Here is a 14,728-nt window from a genome sequence, read left to right on the forward strand (position 1 = left end):
AATAAAGGAAAATCTTGAAAAAATAACAGGTGTGCCCAAACTTCTTTTTCTTTATACGATTGCATTTCTGTGTTGTCCATTGTTACTTAACAATCAGTTATAAAGTATAAGGGTGAGGGCAATAAACACTTTAAAAGTTATGTTTAAAAAAAAAATGTCAACACGATACAAAAATGCCTGTCTAAAGGGTAACTTCTTAAACGCTGATCAAAAAGTCTGGCGGTCGACTAATGTGTGATGTCACTCTGACGCCATCAAGTCTGTTTTTGGGTAATGCGAAACCGCCACAGGGCAGAAAACAAGCCGTGGCAATTAAATAAACGAATGAATGGAATTCTCATTTTGGCCTCTCGGAAAGTGTCGACATTATCAAGTGCGCTCATATCAGTGACGTGTCGGAGGTGGGAGTGGAGTGAACGTAACCAGCGGGTTGCAGCAGTGAGCAGCCTGTACGTCTGTCAAACATTTAGCATCACAGCCAACATGGCGGACTGGGGTAAGAAACCAACTTGGAGCCGACAGCAACCTTCCCATTTTTCACTCGTCACACGCTTTGATAAACGAACCCATTGTTCCTTTGTTACCAAACTCCTTATGTGGCCGACTCTTAAACATTTTATGCTGTCGTTTTTACAGACGCTGACAACTTCGAGCCGCAGGAGCCGGATCAAAAGGCGCCACAGGACAAATGGGAAGGCGAAGACGAAGATGACGATGTTAAAGTGAGTGAACATGGTAGTGGGTGCCTCAAGACTTGTTTACGTACTAACATTTTGTTAACGGGCTGCAGACTTGGTCGCTCCAGCCATGCTGCCATTCTTTGCCGCCGGTTTACTGTGACAGCCGATCGCTACCCACGCAGTTAAGCTAAAGTTAGCTGATTGCTACCTCATGTGGGTTCTGCTGTTGTAACCCAAGTGTGGCTAACTTTGCTGATGCATTTGGCTACCTGTGGGAATTGTAGCAGTATATTTTGCGGTCCGTAGATGTTTTTATTGATAATTTCTATACGTTTACAGTTTGTGGTAGTTCTCCACAAATCTTAGTCTAAGGGGTTGAATGAACATAGTTCAAAGCTAATCTCCTGTTGGGCCACCCGGTTGGCGAGCAGACTTGCTAACACACTGGCTAGCCCCGCGTTTAGCTTGCTTTTGAAATACTACGAAGTAACCTCGACTCTACTGACGCGGAAATGAATGTGTCGTCTTAAGGAGGGTCATATTTTTGTTCTGAGTCGGTTGTCATGGACGATTGTGCAAAATTAACTTTTGTAAGCCCCAAATAGTGCAGTGCTTGTTCGCTAACGCGAGTAGCGGTTAGTCAGATGAAACCATCTGGTCAGATGACTCATCCAACATCTTACGTTAGCTCCAGAACTTTCGGTTTATTTTTAGGGATGAAGCTTGAGTTGCTGCGGCTGTGCAGGTGGCTTTTACCTGAATGTTGCCATGGTGTCAGGGAATTTGCTAGTTTGGGTGGGCCTCCTAATTGTTCATCTTTCTGTGGTGTATAGGTGTGCCTGAAGAAAAAAACTGATGATTTCACGTCAAATTCCACACACTGGAAGTATCTCTCTGAGTAGAGTAAAGTTGTTGGGACTAATACGCGTAAAGCTTTTTGAAATGTTTGGAAGAGTTAATTAACTGATCGTGGTTAGTGTTTTCTTATGCGATCAGATGTGTATTTATGTTCTAGATGAACGGTTTATAAAAATAAACGGTTTACCTCCCTACAAAATTGCTATTCCCCCCCAATCACTATACCAGTTTCAATTTAACAAGCAATTATTTACTTTATTATAATTATTTTTATTATTATTATTATTATTATTATTATTATTATTATTATTATTATTATTATTATTTTTTTATTTTATTTTTTTTTTTAACAAAACTGCATTGCAATCAACATTACCAGTTTTATTTCACATCAATGTTTTGGTCTTTAAAGCAGCTGCTAAAATTAAGGCATCAGAACCACAAGTTAATATATAAGAAAATGTATCTAGTTTGAGTGGGTAACCTACAAAAACGCTTTGACTTGCCATCTTCCAAACGTTTCCACCAAACAATTCTGGTGTAAACATAAGTCAATAAGTCATGAATAAAATTACAACAGTGATGCAAACAAACAACAGTGTTGACCCCCCCCCCCCCCCCCTTTCAAATGGCAGCATTTGTGATTTGAAAATAGCATTCTACTCCACTGTGTCTATTTGAATGTAATTTATTGTTCAGCCCCGTATTGTAATGTGAAGGCAGTCATTCGATCTCGGAAACCACATGTAAGCTGCAGTTTGAGGGGTCCTAAATGTTGAAATAGTTGACCAGGTCTGTTTACTTGTTTTATTTAATCATCCTTTTTTATTTTTATACATTTCTAAAATATACGAGGGGTGTCTCAAAAGTTTCCGGTCTGAACAAGACCAGTGGCTGTTAGTATTGCAAGCTTTTCCAATTTTTTGTTTCAACACAAACTGACTTTAAAAAAAAATAAACATAAATCTCTCTTTCAAGGGATGCCTCTACAGCATCTATAAATTCTTCATCAATATCAAAATGTTGACCACACTTATGTTTCAAATCTGATGGGGTCAAATCTGGTGAACAAGGATTGTGAGAAAGAATCCAGTATCCACAGTTGCCAGCTGTCATCACTGAAACCTGTGCTGCGTGAGCTGGGGTATTATCATGCAACAATCAAACACCATGAACAAGTTTCCCACAGTGTTTAAAAGTACTGGCCTATTCATCCCAGTCATTAAGCAGCACTGTAGTACTCACACAAACAGTTGGCCTGTGTACTGTATGAAGTTAGCAACGGCGTGTATTCATTTTCAGGTGAGACTAGAAGCTTTTAGATCACCCATACCATTCATTGCATGTGTTAGCAAATCTTAGTTTTAGTCAAAAGACTGCATTCATGCTTTTATTTTTATTTTTATTATTATTTTTTAAACATACAGATTGGACAAGTGTACCCAATGTCATGGTCCACAATTTTACTTTTAATGGCTTAATTTCATTGGTGGTCAATAATAAGTCAAACTCAGAAGTTGCTTTTAATATTCCTGATATCAGTTTGTAGGCTACTAATTTTTAAGATGGAAATGGACTCACTTTATTATTTTTGCAGGACAACTGGGATGATGAGGAAGAAGAGGAGAAAAAAGAAGTGAACAAAACAGGTGTTTATTAATTATCCATCAATTCTGACATGATGATTTTCAAAAAGTTTTAAGATGATCTTTATTCGTTTTCAGAAACAAACGTTTCTGAAAAGAAAAAATTGAGTGAGAAGATTAAGGAGAGAGAAAACCGTTTAAAGAAAAAGCAACAGGAGTTGAAAGAAAAAGAATTGGAAGTGAGTTCATCCCTCGTGTTCACGTTTGTATTTGACTTTGTCATACACAACAATGAAGAACGAAGAACTATGTTATGTTGTACTTTGTGACTTCTGTTTTTCTAGCAAGACCTTACTTCCGAAGAACAACTCGCACAGAAGTTAAGAGTACAGAAGCTTCAGGAAGATGCAGACTTGGAGTTGGCAAATGATGCCTTCGGTAAGCAAAGTGTAATTGGAAATCCATTCCAGTAGGTGGCAGGGACGCTCTCCTTGTCAGAGAATGTTACCACCTCTGCAGTGGTGTACTTCTAACAAAGTTAGAGACAAATTTTAGTATTTATAGTCGCAGTGAAATGTTGGAGGGGCGCAAAATTGTTTTTTTCTTCCGGAACTGAGAAGCACTGGTTTTAACTACTGTGAGAACATAATCCATCACTTTCATTTGTTTCCAGGAGTTGTCAACCCTTCAGTTCCTGGAATTGATGCAATGTGTCCATCTTCCAAAGAAGAATTCACAGAGTTTGAAAAATTGCTGAAAGAAAAGATATCCCAGTTTGAGAAATCGGTGCATTATTCAAGTTTCTTGGATTCATTGTTTCGGGAACTCTGTATTTCATGTAAGCGTTTGTTTCAGGTGGAAATATGTTGATAATCCTGTTCATCAGCATATATTCACGTCTAACTTATAAAAATTGTTTTGTTTTGTTTTTTCAGTGGAAGTGGATGATTTGAAGAAAGTCAGTAATTCCCTTTCAGTTCTACTTAGTGAAAAACAGAAACAAGAAAAGGTAAGAGACTGCTGACTGCTTCTTGTTTATCGGGTATTTGTGACATCTCCTTACCCAGTTGAGTGGCCTGAAGTGACCCAGCCCTCACTTTCCCCAACGGTGGAATGATGCTCTCCGTTCATTGAAAAGCATTGGACTTTGGTTCCTTATAATTTGATTTATGATGATTATTTTGATTTCAATATGTGATGAAATGTCGTTTGACGACATTTCATTATGCCTGGGTTGTATGATAGTCACAGGCAAAAGCAATACAATCCTATAAAGGAAGCATTTTCTTTGCGTTGCATTGGGGAAATATCAGAAATGCCCCGGATGTTTGGAATTGTCAATAATTTGTGCTACATCTGTTAAAATATTGACATAAATAGGTGTTGTTTCTCATAAATCAATACAGGATTGAACCTCAACTACTGCTAGTTCACGGATATTTGTTAAACATGGATACAATTGTGCTTAGATGTTGTATGGTTGCATGTGTCTATTATCAAGCAATTGTTTCACCGTAACAAGGGCAATTCCCCCAATAACCCGATCCAAAGCCTCAAATTCCCTCTCTTTTTCAATTTGTGCACAATAATTATTATCAAATATATCACACGTGATGGTTGGTTTTAATTATTTAAACTCGGGTGGGTCAACTTATATGTTAGGAGGCCAAAAACTTGCCGCTCTGTAAACTTTTAATCAGGGACATTTGGATAGCTTTGGTTGTGATTCTCATTTATGACTTCACCCGACCTATCACCGTTAGTGGAAGAGAAATTTATATTTTTTGACAAAATGGCCAAAATCACAAATAAGCATAACTGTATGTTATTTAGTAAGTTTTATTTTTTTCCGTCATAGGAGATGATCTGTTTCACTGTCATTGTCAACCCCATAAAAACTTTATTCTATCTTGGTATATGCATGCCTGCCTATTAGGTGACGGAATTGGATATATGCCACTGCTAGATTAAAGGGATCTTCAGATTTTGTAATGAGAGACCATATTTGACTTGTTTTCCTTGCAGCAAAACAAAGGGAAAAAGAAGAAGAAAGGAGTTGTACCTGGTGGTGGTTTGAAAGCACAGATGCGAGATGACCTGGACTATGGCGGCTTTGATGGCGGCTATGCCCAAGACTATGAGGACTTCATGTGACACAGGCCTCATGGCAATGGTCCTGTTCCCCTTCTAACCCCGAGTTTTGCAGCTCTACCTTATGCTGTCCAGTGCCATCCTGGAAGATCAGAACTGTGTGTTGCCCCGCTCATCTTGCTTCAGTGACTTCAGGGACTGTACCGGAAGCATCCAGTCTCACCTTGGCTTATGTTCATACATATGGAATTGCCTTTTCTCTCTCTCTCTCTCTCTCTCTCGCTCTCCATGCAGCCTGGACTTCACATGCACACATACCTGAATAATTCAGTTTTATCTGTTGGGTAAACATGTTCAAGGGAGTATACTTTGTAATTACTGTTGTCTGTTTTCAGAGCTCATTTTCAATGGAATGCTGCTACTGTCCCAATAGCAGACTCAGTATTACAATTATACATGTAGTGACATAGAAACAAAAGGTTCTATGCAAATTCTTAAACCGGAATGTCACGTATATATTTTACGTCTCACTTGAGGATGGTTGTCTTTGCAGATGAGTATATAGTATCTATACCTGGTTGCCAAATACAAATTATTCAATCCATTATTCCATTATAGTTTTTAACTGCAGGGGTTTATTCAGGAAGCCTGAAACTGACACGTAAGTAGAGAATGTATATTTACAGAAGAAAGCACACTGTTAGCTGAAAGATTAAAGGGAAGGGTAAAAAGTTTAAAACAATTTTGACTTAAAAATATGACAGCCATTTTGTTGCTGTGTGTCTGGATCACCTGAAACAATTGGAGGCAAGAGTATCAGGGTTGGGGAACCGAGGTCCAGCAAGTTAAAACCCTGCCATAGATCGGCTTTAGCTACAGTTGCTTCTACTCAACTGCCAGGGAAACAAGCTCATCCCTTACACGTTGAGTTGAAGCACCTGTGGCTGAATCCAAACGGTTGCAGGGTTTTTACTTTTTGGACCTGATTTCCCCAAACCTGAAGAATATTTGAAGGTGAATTGCAAATGAAATTTGCTATACTAAGTTGATTTATACAAGTGTTTGAAAACATTGGATCAGTGAGATTGGAATAACTTGTTAAAATGGTCTCTATCTTCTGCAGGCTTGTGTCAAGTGTGCTGAGGAATGGGGGGGATTTATGAGCCTCTCCGTACTCTGTCATGTCTTCATATGGGCTACAGTCATTTGAAAGCAATTTATTTCTCCTTTTTCTAGATCTTGACCAGTTTCAAAGTTACATGGAGAATTGGCAACTGTTTTGACATTTAGACTGCTGCAGTGTTTTATAAACATCTAATTTAATAAATCACTGGTCAAAAAAATGGTGTCTTGCTGGAATCACTAAAATAATTAAAACTGTTTGCAATATGTTTTAATAGTAATAAATATTCTATTTACAGTTTCAAGTAAATACAGTAACTACGCATAAGAATGACATTGAAAAAATAGGAATGACATTAAGACATTTACTTTAGCTTGTGTAGTTACATTTAGTTGATTTGTACAGCATTGGTATGGAATATTTGCACCAAATGAAGATTAATATTGGACACTCCCATTTGTGAGTCTTCAGCAGTAGACCCTCAGTGATTGTGTTTAGCTTCTGGCCTTTGTGCCTTTTGCTTTGGGATCTCTGGTGCTGCGTCTTTGACTATTTCGGGAATTGGCTCTTTGCCGACGCCGGTTTTGTCTTCCTTCGCTTCTCCCTGCACTTGTGGCCATCTGACCTTGGGAGCTCTGCAGGACCTGGAAAACACTTTGACGAGTCACCTCGCGATCTCCGCAAGTGAATGTCAGCGCGACACCCTCATTGCTCTTCATGACTCGAGAAGTGCCGTCAGAGGTGCCGTCAAAGCAGCGGCCAAGAGCAATTTCTTTCGCTGTACGTGGATCCTGATCTGTTACTGTATAGATTCCATAGTTATGACCGAGAGGGTCAAGAGGTGCAAGCATAGTGAACTGATTTGTGTCATTGTTGACAGCTAGTGGTAGATGGTTAACCAGGTACTCCTGGAGGAGTGGATTGACATGATCTCTTTTACAGCTACCCTGTGGAATCACCTTCACCAATGTGCGATCGACGCGTTCCTGATCGTACAACATCCCACTGCACTTGAATTCTAGGCACACGGCTGACACTGCCGTCTGGTCCATGTCACGGATACTTCGAATATCTCGTAGACCGTAGAGCTGGCCCACTGTCTTCGGGTGAGTGCCTCCCATATTATGGGACCGCACATTAATCTCATGTGGGCTGTTGATTTTGACTTTGATGTAACAGGCACGGTATTCCATTGGCTTAGGCCACCAACTGAGGTAGTCCTCTGTCCAGCTCATTGGGTCATCCTCATTGAATGGCACCGTGTTGTAATCATAACGATCTCCTTCCACTCGAGTGAAGCGGAAATGTGCAGCACTGAATGGTGCCTCCTCACATTCCTTCAATTTTTCAAATGCGTACACAGGCCCGTTGGCCTCTTCAGCTGTGTTTGGACTTGGTTTTGCCAAGTTGATGCTGAATGCCGTCTTCTTGAGTCTGTGGTTGTCATGATCAGTGCGCCTGTAGTTCAGCCTGCCCAAGTAAGGCTGAGGCACTCCGATGAGATTTGGATTGAGCTTGGGAGAAGAAGAGACAGCCTCTAGTTCCTCACCTCCAAGGTTGGCCATGACATAAGCAGAGTAGGCATCTGCCTTTTGCTCATCGCAGAAAGCAGGAAGACAAGCACCGTTAGGGCCTGTGATGACACTGTCGAAACGTCCCCAAGCACGAGGGTTAGTGGAGTAGCCGGCGGTGGGCTCCAAATTTATAAGACTCACTACAACTCCCTCAACCTGCTCACTGGGCATGAAACGCTCGCTGCGGAAGGCTCTCACTTTCACATAACACCTCCGGTTCTCTGGGACATCCAGGTTAAAAAGTCTCCGCTCTCTGATCTCCATGTTACCAATCAGAAAAGTTCTCTCTTCCCTTTTTCCTCTGGATTTTTTGTCAACCTTCAGACTTCCCTCCTCTTCCCACAGGCCTGTATCAGGGTTGAGTGACCACAGCATCATGGTTCCAAGGTGTTCAGGCATCGTAACCTGGGCAGAATCCAGGAACACCTTCACCTCACCTGCATTCAAGGGCTCATTGGTTTCTCCTCCTCGGAAGTCAACCGAAAACATCCCATAGGTTCTCAGTGGCAAGGTGTCTCCTTCATTCCCGACAAAGTTGAGATCACTTTGGGCTGCAGCTGCTGTGGAAACATCTCTGGGGTCAAGAAATGTTACACTAGCATTTACGTCACCCACAAACACTTCACCGTTCTCCTTATAGAAGGAATTGGGAGGAATCTGAATGTGAGCCATTGGTTCCTGTCCCTCTACTTCACCAAGATCAAGCATGTTGGTTTCTGAAGAGCTAATGGTCACAGGAACTTTCTTTCGCAGAAGTTTAATTTCATGGTAAACAGCACCTCCTTTGACATTGAATGGAAGTACCTTTGTTGTGTTGATGAATTTGTTCATGTTGTCCACAAACGTCAGGACTAATCTCTCTGTGTCGGGAGGAACGTGGATGGTGAAGGTACCTTTGTAGCCTGTACGGCTAATTCTTATACCATTCATGAAGATGTGGCCAAATCTCATTGGTTCACCGTTGTCTGCAGCGACAGCTCTCCCATGCACAATAGCCTTGGTGTTGACACATTTCTGACAGCCGCATTCAGTAACCACCATTGTGGGTAGTTGGTAGCCCTGGCAAGTCAGGTGCCTTTCCTCCATCTTTGCCACACCGCAGCAGTATGCCACTTTGTCTTTGCATCTGATACCATGGTCCAACTGTCCAACGCATGTGCTGGAAGGGCATTTGCCTACATTGTAGTAGAAGGAGTTTGTACTGTTTTGGTAGCAGTCATGTGGAAGACGTATGAGATGGGATTCAGGCATGGGATTGCATGAATGGCTATTTTTGCCTGAGGGAGAAGGAAATTCCAATTTAATTTGAAATCGTCGCTGAATGTTTGACCTTTGTGTATATTTTTTAACCAGTAAATTGTAACATACCAATGATTTTGAGTGTGGCTGGTTTGGTCTTAATGGCCCCAGATTCACCACTCGCCCTGCAGTAGTACTCTCCAGCTTGTTCAGGATGCAGATCTTTAAGAACCAAGGTGCTCTCAGATTTCCTTTCTAAGAGGCTGTTGTTATGGAACCTTTGTTGCGGAAACAGAGAGTTTAGAAACCAGTCTACAAATGCAATGAAAACTTTGTGTATGTATGTTATAATTAAAATATCAAGTCCTACCATTGGTACTTGTCTGGCTGTGGTGTTCCAGCGATGTTACAGCAGAAGGCAGCAGTTTGTCCCTCTCTCCTGGCTTTACTCTCAGGATTGCTCAACACGTGAAGCTTATCTGACAAGTGTAAAAAATAAACGTACATATAAATTTTGAACCATTTGTTACTTAGAATGATTTTCACATTACCGGTTCTTTTGAGCTGTACGCTGAGGACTGTAGTACGCTCAGCGCTTTTAGGAACAATAACACTGAGGGTGGTGTGGCCTTGCAGTCTGATTGTCAACGTGGTGTTGCCATCAGGGCAGAGCCCGGGGATCCGAAAATGTCCATTGTGGTCTGTGAGGGTGAGGAGCTTGTTCGAGCCAAGAATTGCAGCACCCTCTCCAATGAGACCTCCGGAACCACGGACAGAGCCCAGCAGGATGTGCTCGTCACACATGCATGCAGTACACTCTGCGTTCACCTTCCCCATCATGCAATGGAGGGGGCAATCTAAAGGAGGGTGTAAAATAACCAATTTTCAGTGTTAAAATCATCCCACTTACTCAAATTCTGATATACCAGACTGGAATATAAACAATCACTGACAATGATATTGCCTTTACGATGGTACACAATGTTAAAGTGACATGGCAGCTAGAATTAGGCTTCATCTTGTGGATGTACTGTATCACAAATAGATATACTGTATATACACTCCAGACCAAAGTGGAGGACCCGACAGGCAGAATTTGCTTAGATTCGCTTGTTTAGAAAAAGCAAGTTGTTTGAACCAATCAATGTGAGCTTACCTGTCAGGCAGTCTGGTCCATGACATTCTTTCCTTTCTACCACTGGGCCATTGCAAAGCATTGAGCGAGAACTACAACTTCTGGAGCGAATTTGGACTCCCACTTGACCACAGACAGCAGCACATGGACCCCAGTCTGACCACGGACTCCAAATATCCTTTACATTTAGACTGTTACCTGCTAAGAAAGAGATTTAAACCTACAGTATCAACACCATAAAGTAACAATTACACAGTTGTTGCCCATTATTAATCAACAATCACATATCGTTGGTGTCGTGCCAAACAAAAGCTTGTACCTCCCAAATTGTCACTTTTCAGGAGACCCCAACAATGGCATGTTTAATAATTAACATTACATTGTGAAAGAGAGCAATCCATTTTCAACACTTTAGATTGGTTGTATGAGGACTGATCAAAAGTAAATATTAAAAAAAATAAAAATAATGGAACTTATGAGGTTTCGGCTTGACACCAGCGATATGCATCCTACTTAGCACAAAGGAAACGGAACATTGGTTTAACCAAACTAATATTGCAACATTTTGAAAATGAGAACAAACCTTTGGGACAAAGGAATCGGACTGCATAATTGGAACAGTTGCGTTCTGAACCTTGCTCCTCATTGAGGCACCAGAAGCCCACAGTTGGGTCTGCATGCACTTTTTCCCCAGTTTCACGGGCTGGCACCCAATCGGTGGTTCTGGCCTCCAGCGCCTGGGGAGTGTCGCACACACGGGCCCGATAGTAGTAGCGAATGGCGTCCAGCTGCTCATAGTCTCCACGGCCTCCTGGATGATCCACATTGAACCACGTGGTCCATTCGTAGTTGTCTGTCGGTTGTTCAGAAGCAAGCACGGAAATCAAAGTGAGGACAATGATGGAGTTCAATTTACACAACCTTATAGGGTCTTAAAAGGAAGTGTGTTTTTTTTTGTTTTTTGTTTTTTTTTAGAATTACCATGAGAGTGGGTCATAGAAGTGCTAAAATCTTGGCTTCCCCATATTCCTGTAAGAGACCATTGATTTCATTTGATTTGTGTGATTTAAGGCTGCACAATATATCGATAAAATATCGATATCGCGATATTAGCCCTTGAAATATGCATATCGCAAAGGCATGCAATAAGTTTTATACGGAATTTTATGCTTTTTAATATGAATTTGACCAGTCAGATGTTAACTAAAATGTGCATCGCCTTCCAATAGTTGAAAATTATCAAGACATAATTACAATTAATTAACTAAGATTACATTAAGGTTGCTTATTTTGCCGCATGAAAAATGTTTTTCTTTCATTAGGTAATAAAAATGTAATTTTTTTAGGTACATGTTAAATATCGCAATAATATCGATATCGCTACATTCGGCAAGTATATCGCATATCGCATGTTTTTCCAATATCGTGCAGCCCTAGTGTGATTGTATATCCTGATATAAATTTTGTATTAGTATTTGCCAATTTGTTTCTTTGACTCCTATAATGATAAAGGGCAGATATCATGGAAAATTAATTTTAATTGCTTGTGTACAAAAAGTTGGGTCTTAAAGTGTAAATCTCTACTTGGCTGGGTCTTTCTGCGTGTTTGTGTGTCTGCAATCAAGCCATTCTGTTTTTGATTTACAAAAATAACACCCACAAACCAAGTTTCTCTGCCTATAACTTAACAGCCAGAGTCTGGCAACCAAATTGCAGAAGCACTGTCATGTCAAAGCCAAAAGGTAAGCAAAGCATTTGGATCGATTGCGATTAGCATTAGCTCAGTCAGATTCATCAGTGCCAGCTTCTTATAATTGGCGCATTCTCGAATGTTTGACAAGAATGTTGAATTTATTAATCGTATTTATAGCAAGTGTCTTGAAATATTTTATTCTGAGATGAATGGCTTTTAAATACATATAGCACAGTTTTTGGCCATGTCGAGTGAGCTTTGTGCAAGACTCACCTTTTGCAGAAAAAACTGTAGCTTGGCTAATTCCCACCATCAAAAGGAGTAGCTTCAGTGGCATTGTCACCCTCTGCCTTTGTATATGACTGAAAAACTTTCAACCTGTCGTAATGTATGTTTTTACACCAGGAACTCAGGACAGGATAGAACCCAGCAGCACAATGTCACCTTTGGTGGGAAAAAATGACAACAAAAAGAATAGAAATAGAATAGAAAACATTCTACAACATGGCACATTAATATTATCACTGAGTGAACCGCTACACTATCAGGCACATTTTGAACCACAGTAGCAACAAATGTATTTCAAACTGTTGATGTGTAAGACATGTCAGTTACAAACGTGCTGACTTTTTGAGCGGGAACGTGCCTTCAAACATGGACTCAGACATCTTTGTATGGGGAGGGCTGCGGCAAAGAAAACAACAACAAAAAAAGTCGTTGCTGAAGCCCCCCCTCAGATTTCACATCTGTGTTAGCAATCACCATTTGTCGGGGGGCTCACAAAGATTTCTGCATCCACTTACCACACTTAACACACAAAAGTTTGCCTTTGTGTTTAATAATCAAAAATATATGTAATCTGGACAATTTATCACATTTGCACTCAATTCAGATGTTTTGATGCATATTGCCTACTATTACAATGAATTAGTTGCAGATCTACCATGCATGAAAAGCATATATTGATATTCAAATAAAATTTAACAAAGGCAACCCAAATTTTTAATACCATTAAAATTACTACTGGAAACTTTAAATCCTTGATGATTTCTTCTCGTTCATGTAAGAAAGTTTTATTTTTTAAGTAGTAGTAGAACAAAGTATTATGTTAAACCTCTCAGCATAAGGTAGACTGAGCAATACAGAAGGGACATGTCCTACCTGGTACTTGTGCCTATGCTTGATATTTCCTTGTCTTGTTCCTCCCCTCTGTGTCCTCTCAAATCTCTCCTCTTCAGTGTGCTTCAGCAACCTCCTCCAGTGTCTCTTATACTGCTCTGCCAGAAGTACAACTCCTTCCTCTCTTGGCAGTATGTCCCATTAGCCTATCCCTTTATTGAGCAGTCATGGCCAGTGGCGGACCGAGAATGATATTGATGGGGTGGCAAGATGGGGGCAGGCATTTTTGAGGGGTGGTGACAAAACTTTATTATTATTATTATTATTATTATTATTATTATTATTATTATTATTATTATTATTATTATTATTATTATAATATATATATATATATATATTTTTTTTTAAACATACCTTTACTCCCACTCAGTTTTACTGACCTTTCAGTGTGAAGAGTGAGCATGTCTCTTTAGCTCATTTGCGGAACTCACAAACGCAGTTGTTTTGTTCAGGCACAGATGAATGTTGCACTTTTGCACATTTGTACACATCTGGCCCTTACAATTGGACAAAGATGTAGGGGAAAAAGTGTTGCATTCACTGCAATCAGACGTTTAAGTTCTCGATTGTAAATGTCAAATTTGTTGGTGCAAATTGGGGTGGGAAGGCTTTCTTTTGCCACCCCAGTAGATCCGCCGATGGATGGCCAAGCGGTTAAAGATGGTCAACAACCATCATGAGGACCATGGTTCAAGACCTTCCTTGGACACATGGCTGTGGTGTCCTTAGGCTAGGCACCAATACCAGTGGCAAGCGGTCATAATAAGCTATTAATGCGGTGCATGCCCAAGCCCTTCAATAAAATCATTGAAATATGTATCTTATACAATACAGTTCTACTGCTTTGGTCTTAAATTCCTGTGTAATTTGTCCTGTTTTCCTTGCAGAGAGGTGGAAAACCGACAGCGGATAGTTGGCACACACGAACCATCGCGATAAACGGGTGTCTAGTAAGAGGAAGCTCGGCTTTGTAAACCGGAAAGCCGACAGCTTTTGCGCATGCGCAATGAGAAGTCAAATTGTGTTTGTTCCGAGAGGTTTCTAAAACGTGAGCCTTTTGAATGGTAAAAAAAAAAGCTGGCAGTCAAGCAGCGTATCTGACAACGTGCATGCGCATAATTGGCATACTCTGCTAGCAGTCAGTGGCTTTGCGTCCCGGAGATGGAGGGCCGGCAAATGCCAGATTTCATGCCCGAGGAGGCTCCAGCGTTCTCGGCCGTGCTCCGCGGTCCTCCGGCCTTCTCCAGGAATGCTCCAGCGAAAATATAATTTCAAGTGGTCGTCCTACTAACGAAAACCGGGAAGAATTTCGTCCCTCACTTTCAAGAAAGGACGTACGAGAAACATCAGTGGCTAGCTTGGCTGTTCACAGGTTAGCAAACTTTATTGTTGGTTGAAACATCTTGCAGCTTTCCTGAAATGTAATTTATTTCCTTCTCATCATGGGCATGAGCCAGTTCTGAATTCCTTAAATTCCAACGTATTGGCAAATTTGTGGTGAAAAATGTGATTTTGTCATGCGATTGGCTGGCAACCATTCAGGGTGTACCCTGCCTACTGCCCATAGCCA

The 14,728-nt window shown here is 40.7% G+C and overlaps 2 protein-coding genes across 3 annotated transcripts; one reads left to right on the forward strand and one right to left on the reverse strand.

Moving 5' to 3' along the window:
- Positions 1-243: 243 nt before the first annotated feature.
- eif3jb (eukaryotic translation initiation factor 3, subunit Jb) lies at positions 244-6,606 on the forward strand. 2 transcript variants are annotated; one of them, XM_077519080.1, is made up of 8 exons: positions 244-496; positions 637-722; positions 3,136-3,187; positions 3,263-3,363; positions 3,469-3,562; positions 3,798-3,962; positions 4,060-4,133; positions 5,150-6,606. In XM_077519080.1, the coding sequence occupies exons 1-8, from the start codon at positions 274-276 to the stop codon at positions 5,276-5,278; spliced, it is 924 nt and encodes a 307-aa protein (XP_077375206.1). In that variant the 5' UTR covers positions 244-273; the 3' UTR covers positions 5,279-6,606. The 2 variants fall into 2 exon arrangements, with proteins under 2 accessions (XP_077375206.1, XP_077375207.1); XM_077519081.1 differs by lacking the exons at positions 244-496; positions 637-722 and adding an exon at positions 737-2,840.
- On the reverse strand, positions 6,605-13,197 carry cilp (cartilage intermediate layer protein, nucleotide pyrophosphohydrolase). The gene is made up of 8 exons (XM_077518408.1): positions 13,141-13,197; positions 12,253-12,423; positions 10,870-11,139; positions 10,308-10,484; positions 9,703-10,008; positions 9,522-9,630; positions 9,281-9,429; positions 6,605-9,189 (listed from the first exon to the last, which is right to left on the reverse strand). Exons 2-8 carry the CDS (start codon positions 12,314-12,316, stop codon positions 6,833-6,835), a joined length of 3,432 nt encoding a protein of 1,143 aa, XP_077374534.1. The 5' UTR covers positions 12,317-12,423; positions 13,141-13,197; the 3' UTR covers positions 6,605-6,832.
- Positions 13,198-14,728: the final 1,531 nt, after the last annotated feature.

This window comes from Festucalex cinctus, chromosome 4 (assembly GCF_051991245.1).
Source record: "Festucalex cinctus isolate MCC-2025b chromosome 4, RoL_Fcin_1.0, whole genome shotgun sequence".
Classification (NCBI taxonomy): Eukaryota; Metazoa; Chordata; class Actinopteri; order Syngnathiformes; family Syngnathidae; genus Festucalex; species Festucalex cinctus.